This window comes from Liolophura sinensis, chromosome 12 (genome assembly GCF_032854445.1).
Source record: "Liolophura sinensis isolate JHLJ2023 chromosome 12, CUHK_Ljap_v2, whole genome shotgun sequence".
Classification (NCBI taxonomy): domain Eukaryota; kingdom Metazoa; phylum Mollusca; class Polyplacophora; order Chitonida; family Chitonidae; genus Liolophura; species Liolophura sinensis.
The window spans coordinates 8,883,015-8,904,651 of NC_088306.1; the positions used below are offsets into that span (position 1 = coordinate 8,883,015).

At 36.5% G+C, this 21,637-nt stretch overlaps 1 protein-coding gene across 4 annotated transcripts; it reads left to right on the forward strand.

The window, feature by feature from the left end:
- Nucleotides 1-6,784: 6,784 nt before the first annotated feature.
- On the forward strand, nt 6,785-21,540 carry LOC135479524 (uncharacterized). Of its 4 annotated transcripts, none has more exons than XM_064759398.1 (5): nt 6,785-6,901; nt 11,413-11,673; nt 18,368-18,425; nt 18,843-18,985; nt 19,854-21,540. In XM_064759398.1, exons 1-5 carry the CDS (start codon nt 6,794-6,796, stop codon nt 20,118-20,120), a joined length of 837 nt encoding a protein of 278 aa, XP_064615468.1. In that variant the 5' UTR covers nt 6,785-6,793; the 3' UTR covers nt 20,121-21,540. The 4 variants fall into 4 exon arrangements, with proteins under 4 accessions (XP_064615468.1, XP_064615465.1, XP_064615467.1 ...); XM_064759395.1 differs by lacking the exon at nt 6,785-6,901 and adding an exon at nt 9,097-9,654; XM_064759397.1 differs by lacking the exon at nt 6,785-6,901 and adding an exon at nt 9,097-9,654 and having other exon boundaries at nt 18,843-18,943.
- The last annotated feature ends 97 nt before the right edge of the window (nt 21,541-21,637 follow it).

Consider the following 21,637-nt stretch of genomic DNA (forward strand, 5'->3'; position numbering starts at 1 on the left):
TCATTTTGATGTCACTTTGTTTAGAAAATATACGACTATACAGCATATTGAACAATTGTGGACCCGTAACATCTCACAAATAGCCAATAACATCATTGTTTTTTCTTCTTCTTTTTGTTATCTTTTTTACTTTTTGTCTTATTTTGCTTAGGCCGTGGTGTTTGGAATGTGTAAGTTGCTACCTGCAGAAACAAACTGACAAGAACCTGCATTTCACCGATTACGTGTGACAATTTGCCTCACACTGCCGATGCTGCTCCTTTCTATTTCTGTGTACTGCAGTCTTTTGCATTAAAAAATCAGTAGAGAAACTACTATGAAGGTAATGTTATTATATTTTATAAATTTCTGCCCATAAAAATCCGCATGATAAAGGAGTAAATTTTTAAAGATTTCTCAAGAAGGGGAAATAACAATTTATGAAGAAAAATTGTCCTGAATTGTCCATGAAATTCATCAACAGCACAGGGTGTAAAACGAGGGCAGAGACGGCAGTGTGTTAGTTGGTAAATATTCCCACGTAACCGGTGAAACACGGCCTCAGATTACCTCAGTTATGGTTTTATTCTGGCTAAATGTTTACAAAGTAGAAACATAGACGCCCCCTGACATCTACCATGACATACCTTTTTGCAAAAAAAAACAAAACAAGAATTTAACAAATATTGTTATCCCTTTTGCATCGTTTTCAACAGATTGAGCGATGCCTAAGAATAGTTGTTGTTTCTGTTTTTTTTTTGTTTTGTTTTTTTTTTTTACTTAATTCTGTTTAAGTCACGGTGCAAGAGATGTTTGAGTTGTTGCTTTTTAGGCATATGCATGGACAGTTAGAACAAAAAACCTAACTAAGCTAAATTGACGGTTGGCCAGGTTTCACTTGTAATTCGTGTAACCATTTACCAAGTATTATCCTGTTGTCACTTCTCTGGATTTCCTCTCTATGTTGGAAGCCTGTTTTTGACTTTGTGAAATATTTTTATGTATAAATTATAACGTTATATACATTTTAAAGTTATAAAAGTTTACGCGTCAACTCTTTTTCTTGTCTAGAGTTTGACGATGCTTTCAAACAATCACATTTTAAGCAGATTTGTATGTATGAAATTTACAGACAAAAACAGTGTACTTCTTGTTTGATTGTTAAAATACTCTGAAGTTTTCCTTATTTTTTATTTAAAATTGAAATACTGTTTAGTACTCGAAGTTTACGCCCTTAAATGAGCCTATACACATTGCTGGCAGAAGCCATTGCGACTGTAAACCTATTTATAGGCAATTTGTCCTACTAAATACATCTAATTTTTGAGTACGTGTTGTGTATGTTAAATTGGGTATTCAAAGCTGTTCCATGAATAACATCTCAAGCCCTGTTAGAACTGATCCCTATTATACTTTTTGTTGGAATTTCCGAACTTTCCAGGTCAGGAGTTCATTACAAAGGGCGGATAACTCTACCGTACCGGTCACTCAATCTCTCACCACTTGAAGCTCCTCGCACACCTGCTGCACGACGTGACCTCCAAAACTGTGCCTGAAGAATTTGTCGACGGCGACTGAACCCCAGCCTCATGAGCCTCCCTTGTACAAGACGTTGCCCTAAGCAACCGATTTTTTCTGAAACGAAGCAAGTATTATCATCAAAGTACACTAATTAGTTGATGTGTTCTTTGATATAGTGATATTTATATTTACTTGTAATAAATAACATAAAAACTTGTCTCTCGGCTTGACTTGTAATGCATGAAGTTAAATTATAACACAGTAAAACTGATGTATCTATTTCAGCATATCGATCAGCTTTTCATGACCATATACAATGTGTACACAGATATTTAACCACATGTTGTGAAATGTTACACTGCCACGTGGTCAAAGGTCGTTACCCGGGTAACACGTGCTCCCATGGTGACCTGGCTGTTCGATTGCCGTATATGGTCATGGTGACACCATTCTCATGCCCCATGGTTGTACTTGAGGTCACACTGTTCGTCTCTCACTGCAAAATAGAGCACAAGAAATAGGTCATTTTGATATGAGTTTAAACAAATTTCAACCCGGTGTTCATGTTAGTATGTCAATCGGTGCCACAATAACATCAAATTTCTGCTCGCAAAGAATCCCCGGTTTTACGGTATTCACCTTCAGGCGATGCGAGTGTTCGAGAAAGGTACTCGTCAAAAACGCAGTAAATAGTACATACAATGCAGAGTAAAGAGATGTAAATGCATTAATATTTTCTAAGATTTAAATAAATCTGTACCAACATTCACTGGTAGACAACAGCTGAGATTTGTGCAGAAACTTACCAATCAGTTTTCTGAAAATTGAGGGGAATCTGAATTCATGTATTTATTTGATTGGTGTTTACGCCGTACTCAAGAATATTTGACTAATGAAATGTAAATTTCAACAGAATGCCTGTGTCAACAAGTACTTTGCTAACAAATAGTTTTAACGCGCATTTAAAATATCCACTGTATTGTCTGAACATACGACATAGAATAATAAATTCTTCAATACATTCAATCTTTACACAACAGAAATCTCAAGAGGAAATAATTTATTTATTTCATTGGTGTTTCACGCCGTATTCAAGAATATTTCACTTATACGACGGCGGCCAGCATTATGGTGAGAGGAAACCGAGCAGAGCCCAGGGGAAGCCCTCCACCATCCGCAGGTATCTCCCAGAGCTTCCCACTTACCAAGAGGAAATGGCGTGTACCTATATGGATAAAAGATGCAATAGTGATAAACTGTGGATAGGTAGATAAAAGTACGACAATGGTGCGATTTCCCAAATTCCAACCCCAACCAAATAGAAACAACAGAATTCATCGTGTACAATGATATAAAGTCCCGCTGATTAATTTTTTAAAAAAACTTAACCTGAAAGATTTTTGAACACATGTATGTCCCAAACATTCATGAGCCTTGTTAACCTACATTATTTAAACAAAATTCATTGGACAAGGAATTAAATTGCCAAAGGTCGCACACATCCCAATGCACGTCTCTAGAAATTTATTATGGCTTGTTAAAATCTCGATAAGCAGCACCATGGCTAAAGTGCACATCCACATAGCTTTACGTACCAGATGTATACAATATGTGTAATTTGTGTAACACTTCCGCACTGACGTGTATATAATTAAAGACGTACAGCATAGAGAGTAAAACCAGAGCAGTAACGACAGTGTGATATGTGACAAATGGTCACACACCGCCCGTGAAATACGGCCTCCCGTCAGTCTACCTCAGTCAGGGTTTCACTCCAACCGTTCATGCAAATGCTCAAGTAGTAGCAATCCACACGCCCTCTGGCACCATGGCTTAAGCAGAAATTAGGCATTTATTGGACGTCGTGGGTCTAGAATTACTCAAAATGTTATGTTGTTAAACATATGAATGACATGTTTACCACTTGCATATTTGTACATAATCTTGTTTAGATGGTACTACCAATAATTTCAGGACTTGAAGGCAGAAAACTTTTGTCTAAAACACTACGAAATTTCGTCAAACTAATTTTATCACGTGGTTATGATTAGCGTTATTGTTTATTTGCATGGTGACAGAGATCGAGGAAGGGATAAGGTGACACGGGAGGAGATGTGATTAGGGAGGAGACGTGATGAGGACACGCGAGGAAGACGAGACATGATGAGGAGACATGATATAAGCGATATAAGCAAGATCCATTTCCAAAACAACGTTTAACACTAGCTTCCAAAGACAAAGGTATGTAAGAAATTATACAAATAGGAAATAAATCCGGTAACACACGAGAGAGAAGCGGTCATCAGTTTTCAGTGATGACGGGCAGACAGTGGATATTCCAGGCATGAATTTCATATCAAAGTTCAAATTCGTAGTCCATGAATAAAACTTACGCTGTAATATAGATTTACTTACTTAATTTAGAACAAAAACATGCTAAGGTAGAAGGAATTCATTTACATAATTATCGTACATTTAGCCACGCTGTTGTTTCCCTGCATTAGCCAGCATGATGCACTATAGTTCCCCCGAGGCCTGATCCATCTGCATTGTTCTCGTGTGAGTTAAATAAATGTAACAACACAACATTTCCTGTAATTGAAATGATGCGTGTTAAATTATAATTAACATCACCGCCTGTTTTGAATGTCATTTTGCTCTCGCCGTTGTGCTGGTTGGAGGGGTGTAAAAGAGGTGCTTTTTTAAGTGTTCGCATGAATAGTTAAAATAAAACCCTAACTGTGATAAACTGACAAACCCGTTTTCATCAGTTACGTATGACAATTTACCGACTATAGCACTATCGATACTGCTCTCGTTTTAATGTCTTTATAGGTAAATAAGGTAAAATATCCATATAACTATAAGGTGCCCCCTGTGCAATTTGCATGTGATTAAAAACAATTTTCTGTGATTTTTTTGACTCATAACATTTTGATCTTAAACATCAAGTCTACAAACAGCGAGTTGTGTCATTTGACATGATGTTGTTGTAGGGGTTAGACAGATATTATGCTGCAGCAAATTTATACTATTATACTATGATACATAATGATATTAATTTGACACAAGAAACCTTAAGTTAGAATATGTTTTACAATATTTCCGCTTGTTACAACAGGGTTGTTCATGAGCACATTCAATCAATTTGCCCACATGGATGTGAATGGTAATTTTTTTGTTCATTGTAACATATATAACCACTGAACAACAGTTTGAAGCACCACGCCGTGTGATACTAATAACCTCATTAAAAACCTAAGACAAAGAGTTGTCAGTTTTCTGGGAAAAATCAGTCACTTTTAATATTTTTTCAACCTAGCTTACAAGATGCATCTTGTCTCAAATAAAACCTTTGAACTCGATAGACTACGTTGAATAATCTTTGAAATCGATGTGTAGAAAAAGAAATTAGGAGTTCTGACAAAAAGATGCAGTTCTTAAATAAAGTTCTTTTGTGTCAGAACAAACCAATGACTATGATTTTCAATTTTTGTTTTTAAATTATGCCACCCTTTGCACCTTATGTGCAATAAAACAGAGTTGCACAGAGTGGCATAGATATCAAAACAATCTCAAGTTTATATTTATTTACTTTTTTTCGAGATTTTTCCAAGTTGTTCTATTAAAAATAAATCTATGAGCTTAACATGTTATGAAATAAATGCCAGATGGATTTTTTTTGCACAATCAGCTTGATTATTATAATAATTAAGCGCATTATGAATTAGATTTACAAAAATTATATTTCATAGTCAACATGGGAGAGAGTCGGTCACATCAAGATATGTGAATGTGGACAGGGCTGCTGTGTGCCGACAGTCCAGGCGGAATGGGTTGGAGGAACAAGATTAGACAGGAAAGGTAATATTTTTAAAACATAAACTGTGTGTATGAACCCACCAACAGATTCCCGGAGATTATCCTTACTTGAAACACAGTCGTGGACATAACTGAACTAATTTCTTTCATGTTTCTTCAAGTTTCTTTGCATCGTATTGGACAAGGAACCACTGCCATTCAAAGGTCTTCACACTTACCGTTATTCCTGGTAAGTGAATATTAACCCACAACTTCTTTGAGCTTTGACTCAGCTATATCAAAAAAGAACAGACTCGCCGTGGGAGTTTGAGCTCCGCCATTTTGTGCACTTGTCAGGTGACCACACATTGCCATAAGACCAATTTAGGTCGAAATAATGGACTTGATGAGTACCAATGTGGCTTCAGTTTTCATTAGAGAAGGTGAAATCTGTGGTTATTCCCTTTCTTGAATCAGGAAAATAAATAACTCCCGACAGGGCGAAATACAAAATAAAAAGAACAAGAATTATGTCTCCTTACATTGTACAAGTTTGGCTGAAAACATTTCATATTTTGGGAGTCAAAAATATCTGTTGGATTTGAGGAAAACTCACATCTATCAAACGCGTTCTCATAAGCAATCCGTGAAAGACAAAGGGTTTTCGTCTTTCGCACTGAATATTTGACTTCTAACCCGAGGATGCATTTGATAGGTCAAGGGTCAGGGGTGCAAGGGCCTGACTTAAAGGAGGCCACGCCTTATTGAATACGACCTATGTGGAAGTGAGGGAAAACTGACCAATTTCAGTGTAATCGATTTGGATGACCCTCTCATATAAGAGTTCACAAAACATTCAGTAGATGGTCATTCTCGTCAGTTCGACTTGCTTTTGGATAAGCAACATATTTCCTCTATGGCCTGCTGTTGTTGATGCTCCGCCCATCTTTTCTTGAAACATGTTCGGGGTTATTTGCTGCGGGACCCCGTGTGTGAACCCCATTTGTCTGACAAGAACTTCTTTCAAAATGGACGTCGGGAATATTTGAAATTTCGAAGGAAATATACAACGTCCTAAATTCTGCACCTTGATGGTGTAGGAAAAGTTAATTATATACACAAAGGCTATTCATATGAAGGAACGGCATGCCGTTCTGCTGATATGGGCATGACTTTCTGTTGATAGCGGCATGCTGTTTTGCTGGTACAGAATGCGATCCTGGATTTACCATATTCTAGCTATCGTCACAGGTTTGCTAAATTGCTGATGCATTCTTTACCAGCTGATTCTGCTTCTGATATCCTTGTTAACAATTATGCCAAATCATCAAAAAACTCTTATCAGACTGACTCGAGGATTTTGATTAAATAGGTTAATTCCTCATCTGACAATCATACAGCTACTTTGGTCAACTATTCGGAATGCGTATACCTTATGTTAAAAATACTTTTTTCACTACGCCAACAGCTTGGAAAACATTTATTTCTTGGAATGCAGTCCTTGGGAAAGTGGCTAACAATGACCAACAGAACTCTCAGTGATTTGCGATCATTGCACACTTGCATCGGGCGTCTCACTCATCACCCCCCAGAACAGCAGGTTTTTCCCTGAGTATTATCACCTCTAGCACACTTGTAGCAGGTTTATTACTGTCTTAACGCCACTAAGACACTTGTAGCAGGCTTCTCACCGTGTGCCTCATTACACCTAGCATACTTAAGCGGGTTTCTAACCGTGTCTCATCCCCTCTAGCACATTTGTAGAGCGCTTCTCTGTGTACCACATCATCCCTAGCACACTTTTAGCAGGTTTCTCGCTGTGCCTCAAAACCTCTAGCACACATGTCATAAGCTTCTCCGTGTACCTTATCACCCGTAGCACACTTGTAGCAGATTTCTCAATGTGTCTCATCACCTCTAGCTCACTTGCAATAGGCTTCTCAGTATTCCTCTTCACATATAGCATGTTTCTCACTGTAATCATCAGCACTAGAACACTTGTAGCAGGTTTCTCACTGTAATCATCAGCACTAGAACATTTGTAGCATGTTTCTCACTGTAATCACCCGCGCTAGAACACTTGTAGCAGGTTTCTCACTGTAATCATCAGCACTAGAACATTTGTAGCATGTTTCTCACTGTAATCACCCGCGCTAGAACACTTGTAGCAGGTTTCTCACTGTAATCATCAGCACTAGAACATTTGTAGCAGGTTTCTCACTGTACCTCATCAGCACTAGCACACTTTCAGCAGGTTTCTTACTGTACCTCAGCACTAGCGAACTTGCTGCAAGTTTCTGGCATTTCTGGCATTTCAAAGCGATCTGTTAATCAAATTATTTATCATATAGCTATTCACCCACGACATTCGATACAACACCGTCTCATAATGCATCGACGCATTGTGCGGTGACGTCAGCACTATTTATAGCCCATTCGGCGTTGTGTATTGATATGAAATGAAAACGTGTTGATCGGGTTTGAAACTGTCTGTTATTTGTCAGACAGTGTCGAGTGAAAATGTAGATAAACATTTTCGAATTATCGAAAACTATCTTTGCTCGCGACTGGGATCAACGAGTAACTGGGTAAGTTTGCTATTTCATTCTCGTTCAGTTCGCTAAATAAAGAGGTATATGATAAATAGATGCCATAATATCTTGATAGCGACGGTACAGGTGTTATGTGAATTTGTATCAACGTCTCGTTGTCTAAAGTAGTTGATTGATCGTCAGATCATCGTGGATAATGAATTGTCGTGATACTCTCTACACGTCAGTTGGGACAACAAATGGTCATTCTAGACCAGTGACGTCTATATAATAAATTGCAGTTAGCATCAATGCATTTTCGTCGACCTAATTCCAAACATTTACATCTTACAGTTAAAATAAAACCCTGTGGCAAATTAAGGCCGTGTTTCACCCGTTACATGTTCTTCGCTGCTTAGGTTTTACTATCTATGCTCATAATCTTTTCACTGGTTTCCCAGTTGCCCCCCCAGGAAAAACAAATAAAAGGCTAGTGGGTGGCTAATAGACTACCCTTAAAGAAGACTGTAGATAAAAGGCTATAAATATGCATAACTAGGAATCAGGAGTAAAGTTTAAATATTGATTTGTTTCAGTCATTCCGCAGAACAACTATCCGTTGATAATCGACAACTGATCGACAAACACAAAATAAACAACAACAAAGAAAAACGGTGCAATAACAAAGGCAAACCTAAACTTACATAAAAGTAAAGTTCGAAAAAGTGAGCTGTGAAATAATGGCCTGGCAGGTCGCCGATTTATATATCTCTACAGCTGAGTTTATCTGCAATCTGAGAACAGGGCGTGAGAATAAGTTTCAGCCCTCTTGAAGCCTCACCTGAGAACTTTCTCGCACAAAACAAAATTAATGATTTTTTTTTTGTACATGTCGCACTGTTTTATCAGACCGTGACGAATCCTATTGCTGTGGGAATATAATAATCCGAGAGACACTATTCGTGTTTTTAATCAAGTAATGAAAATAATGCAAACTGTATATCACGTGGGCGTGAGTTAGTCTGCATAGGTTTATACTGTCTGACACTGAGGCAAAGCGGCGTTACAAACACCGTAAATACTTCTAGGGAGAACGACCGCTATAGTTTAAAGCTTCAATGTGTACCTGTTGAGATGTGCAGAAGATAACACTATTGAAGCGAGCTATACTGGTGAACGTCAGTCGATCTTACACAAAACGACTCTCGCTTCACTTGCTGTTGTCACAAGACTGCGGACTAGACTGTTAACTGGGTACCAGTTTCAGTACACGCGCAATGACAGGCACGATCTGTATTTCATGGAACTACTAGTCAGGGTTCGCGGAAATGATTAATTATGCATTCCCTGTCTATGATTGACAGCTGAGGGCGTGGATATTTAAGATGATATATGGTTTATGACGTGTAGTCTTTAGACTACTTGCCTTTAAATCTGATTCGTACAAGACAGACGGTAAACCAGGTCAGGCGGTTGGGAAGTTTTATGTCAGAGGCGGAAATCTCAAAATCGGAAGGACTAAAAAGAGACTGTCTTGCGTGTAACTGGGCTGCCGGTGTAAATATAAGTGCAGGTGTTTGCACAGTCACACTGTGATACCTTCGGGGCAAGTTCACTTGTGCTAGCCATGACTTCCGATAACAACTGCGCCTTTTTACGTACGGTAACCGCATGTGCTGTTTTTCTGACTTGTTTGTCAGCAGTATTACTTTACAACGCGACTGTCGATGAGATGCAGAGATTGCATGATGAAGTCCATGCCCTGCGCTCTGATGTTCTCGATTTACAAAAAAAACTAAATACCAGGAGTAAGAATACCGAGGTAGGTAAAGTCAGCCTTACCTATCGTTTTAATTTATGTTATGCATTACAGTTGCATAGTCAATAAAAGAAAATTGACTCTGTATTGGAAACAAAAATGCAAGGCTAGAATTTAAACCCATTATATTGATGTTGCATTTAATCATTCTGTTGAAAACTGAAAAGAAAAACAATAAAATATTTTTTCGTCGGAAATAAACATAGGTATTGTGATATGTGATGACACGTATACAAATATACATGCAAATGTAACGTTGTTATACATGTGTGTATGTATGCTTAGGGTTTAACGTCGCCCTTCAAATTTTTTCATTCATATGATGATGAAGAGTCGTTAGGTGTGTTTACATAGACTGTGTCTTCTTTTGCAAGGCGAGTCCATGCCGCTAAAATGCTGAAGTAAAAATTATCAGATTTTATGCATTCTCTTTGCGCAGACCGCAAATTATGCAAATGAAATTTGTATTTTGGCATACATATAGCATATATTTCTTGGGGGTTCCTGTAAATTTTATTTGTTGTTTAAGCCTTAAGGTCTCATACTTTCGCCAAAACTTTCAACCAATATTATCTATTACAAGTAACGACTTCTGCCTGCACCTACTCATGGTGCCGGAGGGAGGGGGCTTAATTTGCTACATTAAAAACAGCAACTTAAAACAGCAGGGGCAACAAACGGAACCTATGTATTTTAGGTTATGCGGCTTCCTGTCAGTTTACCTCAGCTAGGGTTTCATACCTCCAGAAACAGTTCTGTGTGTTCATATAAACATTGTGTCATTCAGCACGGAGCATGCGCCCAACGCATTAAAATATGATAGATTGTAACACGGAACTGTATAGTTTGAAAAGATGATCCGCCATATAGTTAACAGCCTCCAAAACACAAAGAGCATTTTCAAAATCAAAACATCAAACGAACTGTGAAGATACATTTAACCAACTCATCAATATTGAAAAACTATATCGTTCATTTATTGATATCAGTACTTCGATACTGGATGGCTTGTATGCATATATATGTACATGTTGAACTGACTGAGTATTGAGTAGATGTAATAGATATACAGTTGGTGTTCCTACAACCATAATGCCGCCAACTTTCGCAGAAGGGAAATATTCTTGAGTACCGCATGAAACATCAGTCAAATAAATAAATAAACATCATGTTGGTATAAAGGATACCAAACCAGTGTTTCCCACTGCATCCTTGTAGAATGCATATTGGAAAAAAACATCTTCATTTTACTTTCTATCTGAGCGCTCTACATATACCCAACTTTTGATTATTTTGAAATACAAACTTCCTGTCTTCGGAAATATGCTTCAGAAAGCTAAATTCAGTCAATTTTCCTAAGTAATCTTGGCTCCGTAGGCAGCAATCTATCAACAAAGTTTACACCTCCTTTACAACACATGAAGAGTTAACTTCCATTTACAACAAGTAAGGAAACGAGCATACCATTAGCGCACAATACAGTGGAATAACAACGGCTATGTGCTGGATCTGCAAACCATACGCTTCGCTGGTTTAAATTCACACCATGATGTTCAATACTTAAGATGTTCAAATTGAATGATGGCTTAATAAAAGTTGAAGTGAAATCTAAAAGAGGTCCAATTGCGTAATATTAGAGGTAGTAAATCCCGACAGTGATGACAGTCTGACGGTTGAAAAAGCTGTAACCTAAATTTACCTTAGGGTTTTATTAAACGTCACTCACCAACGAACCTTCTCTTTTCACTGTAATAATTTCAGGGAAGCCATTACCTGGGGAGTGAAGGGAGTAATTCAAATGTAGACGATGACGGTGATGATGAAGAAGATGATGATGACAATGATGGCGATGAAAAGAACATTGCTAACAAGGACATAAATGCATATCATGTGAATTCTGATTTCAACCAGGAAGACAACCAAGTTCATGATTTGTTATGGAGAATGCTGCATCACCGCTCTCGCCGTAGGGCAGGGCAACCCAAGGAAAACAGACAAAAGAAGCCGAAAAGAAAGTTCAGAGTAAGCATTTAATTTCTATAGTCTGAAATAAGTGCCTAAAACCCGAGTTTATGACGATTAAGCGTTTTTTTTTTTATTATTATTTAACATTTTTAAGTTGTAGCTGCCTTAATCTACGTATTCACTTCACATATATAACTTCACATCATACGACAAGATGTCATCTTACGTCTCTTAAGATCTTTACAAAAATTGATTAATTTGTTTACTCATGTCAAGTGTCTGTACAGGAATCGATTTCCAATTACGTATATTTTTTTTAAATACAAGTACAGCCATCCTATATTGTACTATAAAATACTATATCGTAGAGAGTAAAATAGGTCAACAACAGTGTGAGAGCAAAAGGCAAATCAGTAAACTAAGGCCCTTTATCAGTTTACCTAAGTTAGGGTTTTATTCTCACGAATCATATAAATGGTTAAATAGTAGTAACTCAGATCCCCCCCACCCCTCACCCCCCACCCCCACCCACCCCAAGTAAGTTTCGCCACAAAGTTGCGATCTTCGTGATAAGATCACCCGGAAACACAGCATGGGGCCCTCCCCTGCTGATACTGAACAGTTACGCTTGGGGGGGGGGGGGGGGGAAACAGTTTCGAGTAGACTTCAGACGATGTGTATCATTTGCTAGACCGTAAAGCAGTAACCTAAATCCACAGTTTGTCTCTTTCTCAAAAGCCATTGGTATTTTGTTTCGCATAACACAATTTTGTTATTCTACACCTGACAAGAAAATGAGCTGCAAAATCACGGATAAGACGGATAATGCATAATTACGCAACTGACGTTTAGCTTCCCAATAAGCTCTATGCTTATCGTCGAACTTGTGGCACATCATACTGATTTGGTATGATACAGTTTTAAACTTGTCGTTTTTAGGAACATTTTTATTACTTTCAACGAAATGTGCTCAGAAATATGGAATGAGAAAAGAGTGTTTAAGAGGGATATAACAAAATAACACAATTTAGAGCTGTCATAGTAATATTTTAAAGTAGTTAATTTTCTATACGTAAAGATGATTTAGTCTAAATTCGTTTCGTCGTCATATGACTGAAAAACTGTTAAGTACGACGTTAATCCCCAAACGCTCACTCACTCACTCTAAATTCGTTAAATTCATAATTGATAATGTTCGAGGACATAGTTAGACTGGCCCCAGAACAAAGCTAATGATATACTTAGAAATTGGATATGCACACTAAGTTTGCATCTAGGTGGTGTTTAGCGATATAGCTATAAGTCTGGTCATATATTTGAATTTTGTAAAGTATGAATATAGATAAAATTTCAAGGAAATGGATGCAGTCAGTTGGTTACAAATAATAGTTTGTAGATGAAACTTATTGTAATCTCTAAGTGTCCAGTAACGTACACATAGCAAGATACAAGTCTGTATATGTGTATAGTTGGTTTTCAAACCTTCATCATTGTATACTGTTTATGTTCAGAAATATAAAATAAAAGCACCATGAATTTTACAAAATTGTATCATTCGGTGCACTACGAGTTAATACACGTAAAACATGGCGGCTCAAAAAAAGATCTGCATTGTACTCTTTACTGTTACCACTATTACGAATAAGAAAAACGAAACATTGGCGTCTTATTCCAGTTAACATTAAAGTGCAAAAATGTTTTAAAAACACAGAAGATCTAACTGTAAATCTTTCATGCGATCTAACGGTTACCTGTACGGTATGGCCAGTGGTGTAGCAGTGTCTGTGGAATGAATTATTTGTTACTGTATAACAGTTTACATTATGCACTATATGTTTGTTCAACATGAACAAAAATTGAATGGCTTTAAATCTCCAATCTAATATCCTTCGGTACACAGTTTAATATACAACTCAAACGAAATTGTTCCTGTATTTTTGTCTAATTCACGATGGATGTTAAGCTGACTATATGGACATATCCTTATGGTGACATATAAACTGCATGTCTTGATTATCGACAACATATACTAGCATGGAACGTGATTTGAATATCTGATTTTATTCATTCGCCTAGAACATTCCTTAGGTCTTTCCGTTATCATTCATTACCACTGACTGCTTCTCTTTGCTTGATTCCGTCATAGTTTCGTACTTTATGCACTTTCTTAGTTCTTTGGCGATTTTTTTGTTCAGTGTCGTAATGAGTTTTGGCCATGCGATTATTGAACCAGATCGTCCATTTTTTTGTTGACGCTAATTGACGGTTGGTACACGAATGTGTGTTTCCACGCATAGATTGATCAAACTGTCTTACAGCGACAAATTAAAACATTAAAACTGTCGCTACTTGGCCTTTAACGTCTACTTTGTCAGCTCAAGTGTGAAGCTATGTTATAGGGTCGATGTTGCATTGTATCCACATCGGTGTGTTCACGGCGAAGTTGGCTAAGACCGGGTAGCGCTTACACAGCCAGAATATAATGACGCAGGAAGAAAATTTTAGCTTTGTCACATGCAAGGTTTCTTTAGTAGTCAACTTTACTGATCACAAATTACCTTGATCACATGTTCTTATTGATTTTGCCCTGATGATAATAAAGTTGCAAAAGAGAAAAATATACTTCGTGTTAAATACTGTATGATTTACACTGTAAACTGCTGTGAATTTTTCAGATGATTCTGAAATCCACTTACTTTTGTGCAAACAATGAGTTTTGCGGATTAGAATTCGTCTATTAGATCAGAAACATTTTGCCCAAAATGACAAAATGTTGCATATATTTCACCAGCGATACACAGATAGCTCAACATTACTTCAACTAATAAGCACGTCAGTGACGTTAGATCGGAAATTTTTTCTGAGACCCCTAAAAACTAATCGCTGAAAAAATAAATCTCTGAAGGTAATTTTTTAAAATTTTTCACAATTTTTCAAAAATGATTGGAAATTTATTTTGAGTTTCAGTATCTTTTTTGTGATTTTTTCAGTGGAAATATCAACTGCAGATACATCCCATAGGTGACTTGAACGAAATATTTTTTCAAATTGTACACTTTAGGATGGGGATGGGTTTGTATGTCCATTTTGCTACGGTCACTATTGAAAGTGCTCAACATTCAGGATTGATTAGAAAGTGAAATTGTCATCAGTTATCTTCTTATTCTGACAAAAATTCTTCATAATGAAGATTATGAAGAATAGTTTATTCCCTTGAAAGGCCAGAATTTACCGCTCCACGGTTTTTGCCAATATTCGTCCTTTCTTGCATTTTAAGTAATTAAAAGCCTCGAAAAAAACTGTCTTTAAAGCAGAAGGAAAAATATAAACTTACATTGCAAATGTGAAAGATAAAAGAATAAGTAATGAATACACCGTAACTCGTAGCGTAGGGAAGTAAGGGAAACTATAGAAAACGCTCTGCATATATCGCTCAAGTTATTATAGATGAAACAAAGGCTGCAGACAGCTGACTGACATATACACCTGTGCTTTTAACATAACATTTGCTATGATAACTAGAATGTAAACAATTTATGAAATGTAGACTAACGATTGAGTAATTGAGTAATAGATATTGCACTGAAAAAAATCGACTATTCCCAGGTTGTATGCATCTGGTTTATACTGAAGAAAAAAAAGCTAATGTCCCGGGCTTTAAGTGTTGCATAAGAACCGATGCGCGCTTCTCCTACCCACCCTAAGCAGATGATAAATGAGATTTTTTTCAATACTTCGTGTGGACATCGCCACAGGTGTGCCCAGAATAGCTGTGTAGTGGATAGAGCAGTTTAAATTTGAAAAAAAATTCATTGTAACTAATGAATTTCTACTCGATACTTTACCACTTTTGTTTTCCCTGGCCTATTGTTTTATGCAAAACAAAAAATCTCAGAGTTTCGAATTTATTTAGCAAATTCTTTATTTTGATTTATTGATTTATTGATTTATTTGATTGGTGTTTTTTAGTTTGATTGATTTGTTTTGCTTTATATTTGAGGCACAAAATATTCATATTCGCTCATCATATCAAATTTTCTGTATTCACCAAGAATATACCAAATTAGATTGTGCCTTTTAATAATAATCAGGCTATTACAGTAATATTTATGAAGTTAAAACGATTCTAAAGTGTGGGCAATTTATAATACGATCCGCAAATCGTAGGAACTTTATTTTGAACGATAAATACGTACAGAGAAGAGGCTGATATTTTGTGAATATTTGGGCTATTCTAAAATTATAGCAAAAATTCGATTGAATCTTTGCCGATCGGTGTTTTGCAGAATCTCCGGCATGGCCTCATTATGAATACGTAAATATTCCTAGTGAAAAAAAAAGAACAAACGAAGTGAAGAATCGTATCTGTGCTTACACCTATAAATAATACTGTATAATTTTATACCAGTTTCTCTTTTTGTCAGTGCATGTGACATAACAGTATTTGATGCTTTTCGCTATCGACATAACATGGATACCGAAAAATATCTTACATATTTGTTTTCAATTACTCGTAGAATGGGAGAGTAAAGCGGAATAATGATTCATGCGCGTGCTCTTTATTTATGAACTTAATTATGACTTTTAGGCGTCACTGATCACTGACAACGCAATCATATTTGCAAGACAAACCTCACAAAAGAATGCTCGACACAACCCCCAAATGACTCAAAACAATAACGTAAAGTGAGCAATTTCGACGGATTAATGTAAAGGTAGACAGTCGACAGTTTTCAATGATTCCGGAAATAATGTGTCGAGTATATCCAAATTTCAGTTTTGGTAGTCAACCGCTAAAGAAACAAAATCAAAGTTTAAATTCACAGAGACCAGTGTCATCAATAAAATTAGCCTCACCATCTCTTACTGTTAAATATAATTGTAACAGAAGACAGTTACCTGGAAGTAGAAGCAATGAGCCGTTTACAGTGACGCCGGATAGACACAGGTGTGTAATAACTGATACATCAAATCCAGTACTAGTTCACAACACATCATTTAAATCATTGAAAAGATCCATATTTTTATGGTACAAGACATCATGTTATAAAGGTACCTTAGCCAAGGGCAAGGGGACAACTAACCAGCATATTCCAACGCATTTAATCGCCAGAACAGAAACGAAAATGTTACAGATGGCAAATGATCAAACATGGCTAGTGGAATTCAGCCTGTTGTAAAGTTACCTCAGTTAAGGTAATTTGTTCACGAGTGTCAAGACCGACATTCATATACCACTCGTAAACCACAAATAGGCTTTTTTAAACTACATAAAATGCCTCTGACATTTCAGAAGGATTGTACTAGAGGGAATAGGGAGCTTGAACTCTTAACTGTACACAAAGCCATAGATGCTCCTCACCTATTTTTGTCGTGCTTCATTTAAACTGAATTCGCCATATATTGCTCCTTAAATCCTATCATAAAATGACATCATATATTTGGCAAAGATGTATCCTTAGCTTTAAAAGCAGCATCAGCAAAATTAATACCGATATCACGCAGTATATCAATGCAATATAATTAAGACGTACAAACAAACGTAAGGAGTGAAGAGAGCAACTGACGAGCAGTGATGGCCTGCAGTGTCACAAATGGACTATAATTTCACATTCTAACAGAAAAATGCCCCTCGTCAATTTACCTGAGGGATTTATTGTAACTGTTCATGCGACTACACAGAAAACACTGTAATTCTTCTAACTTTAGAACAGATACTGTTAGTGTTGAAAACAAAAAATTCTTTCTCAGTTTTTCTGAAAAGCAAAGATGTATATGTTTTGTACTTTAGGTTGAATATAGCCATCTGACAAAAGAGAAATTATGTATTCCTCTTATAATTACATCTGTATTCGCTAAAAAATGCAGACCAGGTGTCCTAAATATTTCAGTCACACACCCACATAGCGCTTAGTGAACGGAACTCGGCAAAATAAATACAAAGGCTCGTACACTGAATACAATCCAGAATGCGTCCCTTTTCCATTTAAACACATTGGCCCAAAGGTTTGGTACTATTTAAGCATTTACATAGAATAAAACCCTTACTGGAGTAAACCGACTATGCAGAGGCCGGATGTCACCGGTCACATGTGACTTTTTGCCAGATAACATACTGTCCATGCTGTTGTCTTTTACACTATACCATGCGGCGTTGCCTTTCCACATTTACTTGCGTTATATGGTCATATTAAGTTAAGTCCTGTATGAAAGAAAGTCATTTTGTCAAAGAAGAAATTAATGGCAAGTTTCTTACCGATTAACCTGCCAGCGTCTGCTGCATAGGGCGGGTAATCCTTACTGTGTGAAACAAACTAGTTTCAGGATATTCAACTGCTGCTAAATTTAAAATGACCAATCAGAACAGTACAGGAAATATGACAAGACAAAACTCACCAAGACTTAAAGTTATCCCTTTCTCATATACCCAGTGTAAACGCAAGGGAAATTCCCTCTGATTTTCGCAGAAATTGTTTGTCGTCCTTCTGCATATAGTAACATCAGACTGTATCACCTGCTAGAACCTTTATATTTGTGTAATTTCGACTACAAAGACACACTTGGAATGCTTATTTGATCACTGACTTCAGCATTTCTGGTGTAAATGATCAAGAGAAAAACTGTGTGATAACAGTAACTTGATGTTAATTACTATTAAAGTAATTATGCTTTAGACTGTAATCTTCTTTTTCTGTTTTGAAACAACCCCCCAAATATTGCTAACTTTTGCCTTGTTCTTTTCTACCGTCAGACCCAAGCTGTCCTGTTGAAAACCGCAGCGGGTTACCAGAATCCAAGAGGTAAACAAGGCATGTGAACTTCCATATTCTGCTATCTACCAAGATGACACATTTCAAATAGTGCAAACGATTCTTTCTAAGGAATGGCAAAGAACGCTGCTTCAAGGGTCTCCATCGTCATATTTTAACTGCAGAACAATCTGCTTGGATTATTGTTAAATCTGTAAAATTATTTGTAGCCTTTTTAATCGTTATGCTTTGATAGAATTCAAGGTTGTCGAATGTGACGGGGCTTTCAGTTGGGAACGTATTCACTTCTGCGGGCTGTCTTATTTTCTGGCCGTACATTCTTGAACAAAACGGCTCTGGTATAATGCGTTGTTTTAAGCTCCATATGTTATGTAACTCTTAAATTAAAAGAAAAACATTGGCAATTCTACTACCGTGAGTCTGTTATATAACATCTCATTTTAATTTTACTTTTAGACATTTTCACTCATTGGGTGTATGCTGACTGGGGGAACAAAACTACGAAGGCTATAAAGGATAAATTCAAACTTGGTGTGAAAACGAATGAACTTGGAAAGGTGATCATTCCTAAGGATGGGCTCTATTATATATTTGTTCAGGTAACTTTTAAGGGAAAACCCATTCAAAATAGCCATAAAGCTATTTTTCCCTCGGAAATAATTGCAGACAAATAAGCAAATCCCCTGTTACATTTTAACACTGACAATGACGTCACATTAGTTTTTGGCTACAATAAATGCGACATATGATGTTTTTGTAAGTTAACATAAGTCAAGTTAAGAAGAATTGTAATTAATCATACATAAATATGTAAATTATCAAAAACCCACGTGAAGGTGACATCACTGCACTTCATTTATTCATTTGATTTATTCATTTGATTGGTGTTTTACGCCGCACTCAAGAATATTCAACATGACTAAGAATAAAATAAATAAATCATCATAGCAGCTTTGCTTTCTTTAATCCATTTTATATCTCTTCCATAATAGTTCTTTTTAGTCTTTTTGGTGCATGTTTTTAAAGTCTCAGATACGTAAACAAAAATAAATAATCATAGCAGCTTTGCTTTCTTTAATCCATTTTATATCTCTTCCATAATAGTTCTTTTTAATCTTTTGGGTGCATGGTTTTAAAGTCTCAGATACGTAAACAAAAATAAATCATCATAGCAGCTTTGCTTTCTTTAATCCATTTTATGTCACTTCAATAATTGTTGTTTTGAATCCTTTGTGGTGCATATTTCAGAAAAGTAGTGCAAGTCTCAGATAAATAAACCAATAATAAATAATAATAGCAGTTTTGCTTTCTTTAATGCGTTTTATATCACTTTTTCTTTTGAATCTTTTGTGGTGGATATCTTTAAAGTGTCCGATACATATTACAAGGTCCGCTTTGGATACTTACAACAGCAATAGGTGAGATTCGGAAACGAAATAAAACGCCACCTTGTTTTCAATTTTTCAGGTAACTTTCAGCGGGCATTCTTCACACGAGTTCGCCATTATGAAAGAAAACAAACATGGTAACGTGACTGAGGAGATCAGCTGTTGTATTATTATACCAAAGCACTCCGATGAGAAACCAAACAACTACATCCTGAGGACGTGTCACACCTCAAATCTTGTCCTCGTGGAGAAGAAGGACAAAATTTATGTAAAAAATAAGATACAAGGTAGCGCTGTACATTTTGAGCCCGCGTATACCTTTTTAGGTATGTTCAAGCTCCGTTAGTACCTGTGTACCACGCGAGAAATCTTGTCTCATTGTTAGGCTGTATATGCTTTAACCTATAACAGAGCTTAGACCATATCACTGGCCAAGCTGGAATAAAGGAGAGCAGGCACAGTCGTTACAAAATTCTCACAACAGATTATTGTCGTGTAAAACAGAATCAGTTTTGCTACCAAGGATGTGAGAGGCTGGTGCAGTCGTCAGATCCGGTTTTGGTTTCTTCTGTAATGGAAACTAGCGGGTGCTTGTGTAGGTGGTTTAAATCTACACAATGTTCTTTTGTTGTTTCAACACAACTAAACTAGCACTACCGTTGTCGCAAATACTACCGCGAGCGGAACATCAAACTACAATATCACTGGGGTAATTTGACAATACAACTTAATAACGGCTGAAATATGATTGAAGGGTACGAAGCGTCCAAGACCCCACCAAGTAACTATTCATGTTAAATATTGTGATACATATTGATGGAAGTATATTTCCTAGATTTATTTACATTTATGAAATGGTTAAATGTCGTTAATTTTACTTCCACATTTTATCTTTATCATCCTTTTTTTTCCTTTTCGTTTCGTTTGTTGTTGTTGTATTTTATTTTTCATGGCTAATCTTTCTGAACTTTCCGAAGTATTTGAATATGCAATCTTGTATAATCCAAACTTATGCCCGGTAAAACTTGAATTATCCACCGTAAGAAATCCAATATTATAAATGCCAAGCATTGTGACCTTGCAGCCAGTATACTTTATAAATTATTCATTTTTTCAGTCAAAAAAGGGCTCTAAATGAACGGTTCCCCACAGGAATCCCCATAGTAACGTTTATAGTCATTAACATTATTGTAATACTCCGACAATTGAATGTTGAAGTGAAGTATTTACCAATAATAAGACTGTCATGCATAACTGCTTCTTATTAAGGTTGGTATCTTATCCATGTAGCTTTTATTAATCATTGTGTTAACTTCCCGAAATCATGGCAATCTCGGTTCGTGCATGGAACAATGGAATTTCCACTTCTACTAAAGAGCTTACAAAGTTTGTTAAGTTCCCAGTGACTTCACCCTAAACTACTGAGCGAATTCGCCTAGAGTTTCATAAAACCATAGTCTATAATTTTCGAGTACAGTTGTCTTAACAATAAAAATGACTATAGAGCTGTTGTACATCAACTTGTATAAGATTCTATTGAAGATGTATATATTTTGTGTGCAGTTCGGTTGCGAAATAAATTACCTTTAATAAATGTATGTTTTTGCATCGTAGCTATGTAAGTTGAAAGCGTGTTATCAGCTGACCATTAATGATTGTAGGTAAATCTTCATTTGAGTTTCCACGGACGGTCTTCGATTTGTTTATGCCTTTTGTTGTTGTTGTTTAACGCAATGCCAAAAAGACTGATGATCTTTGGTGAGACTGATTCACATACAGGCACTGTAGGTTTCACAGCAGAACCTGTTTTTGGTGAATTTGACTGAAAAGATTGTTTATGTGAAAAGGTCCGTCTGATATTAT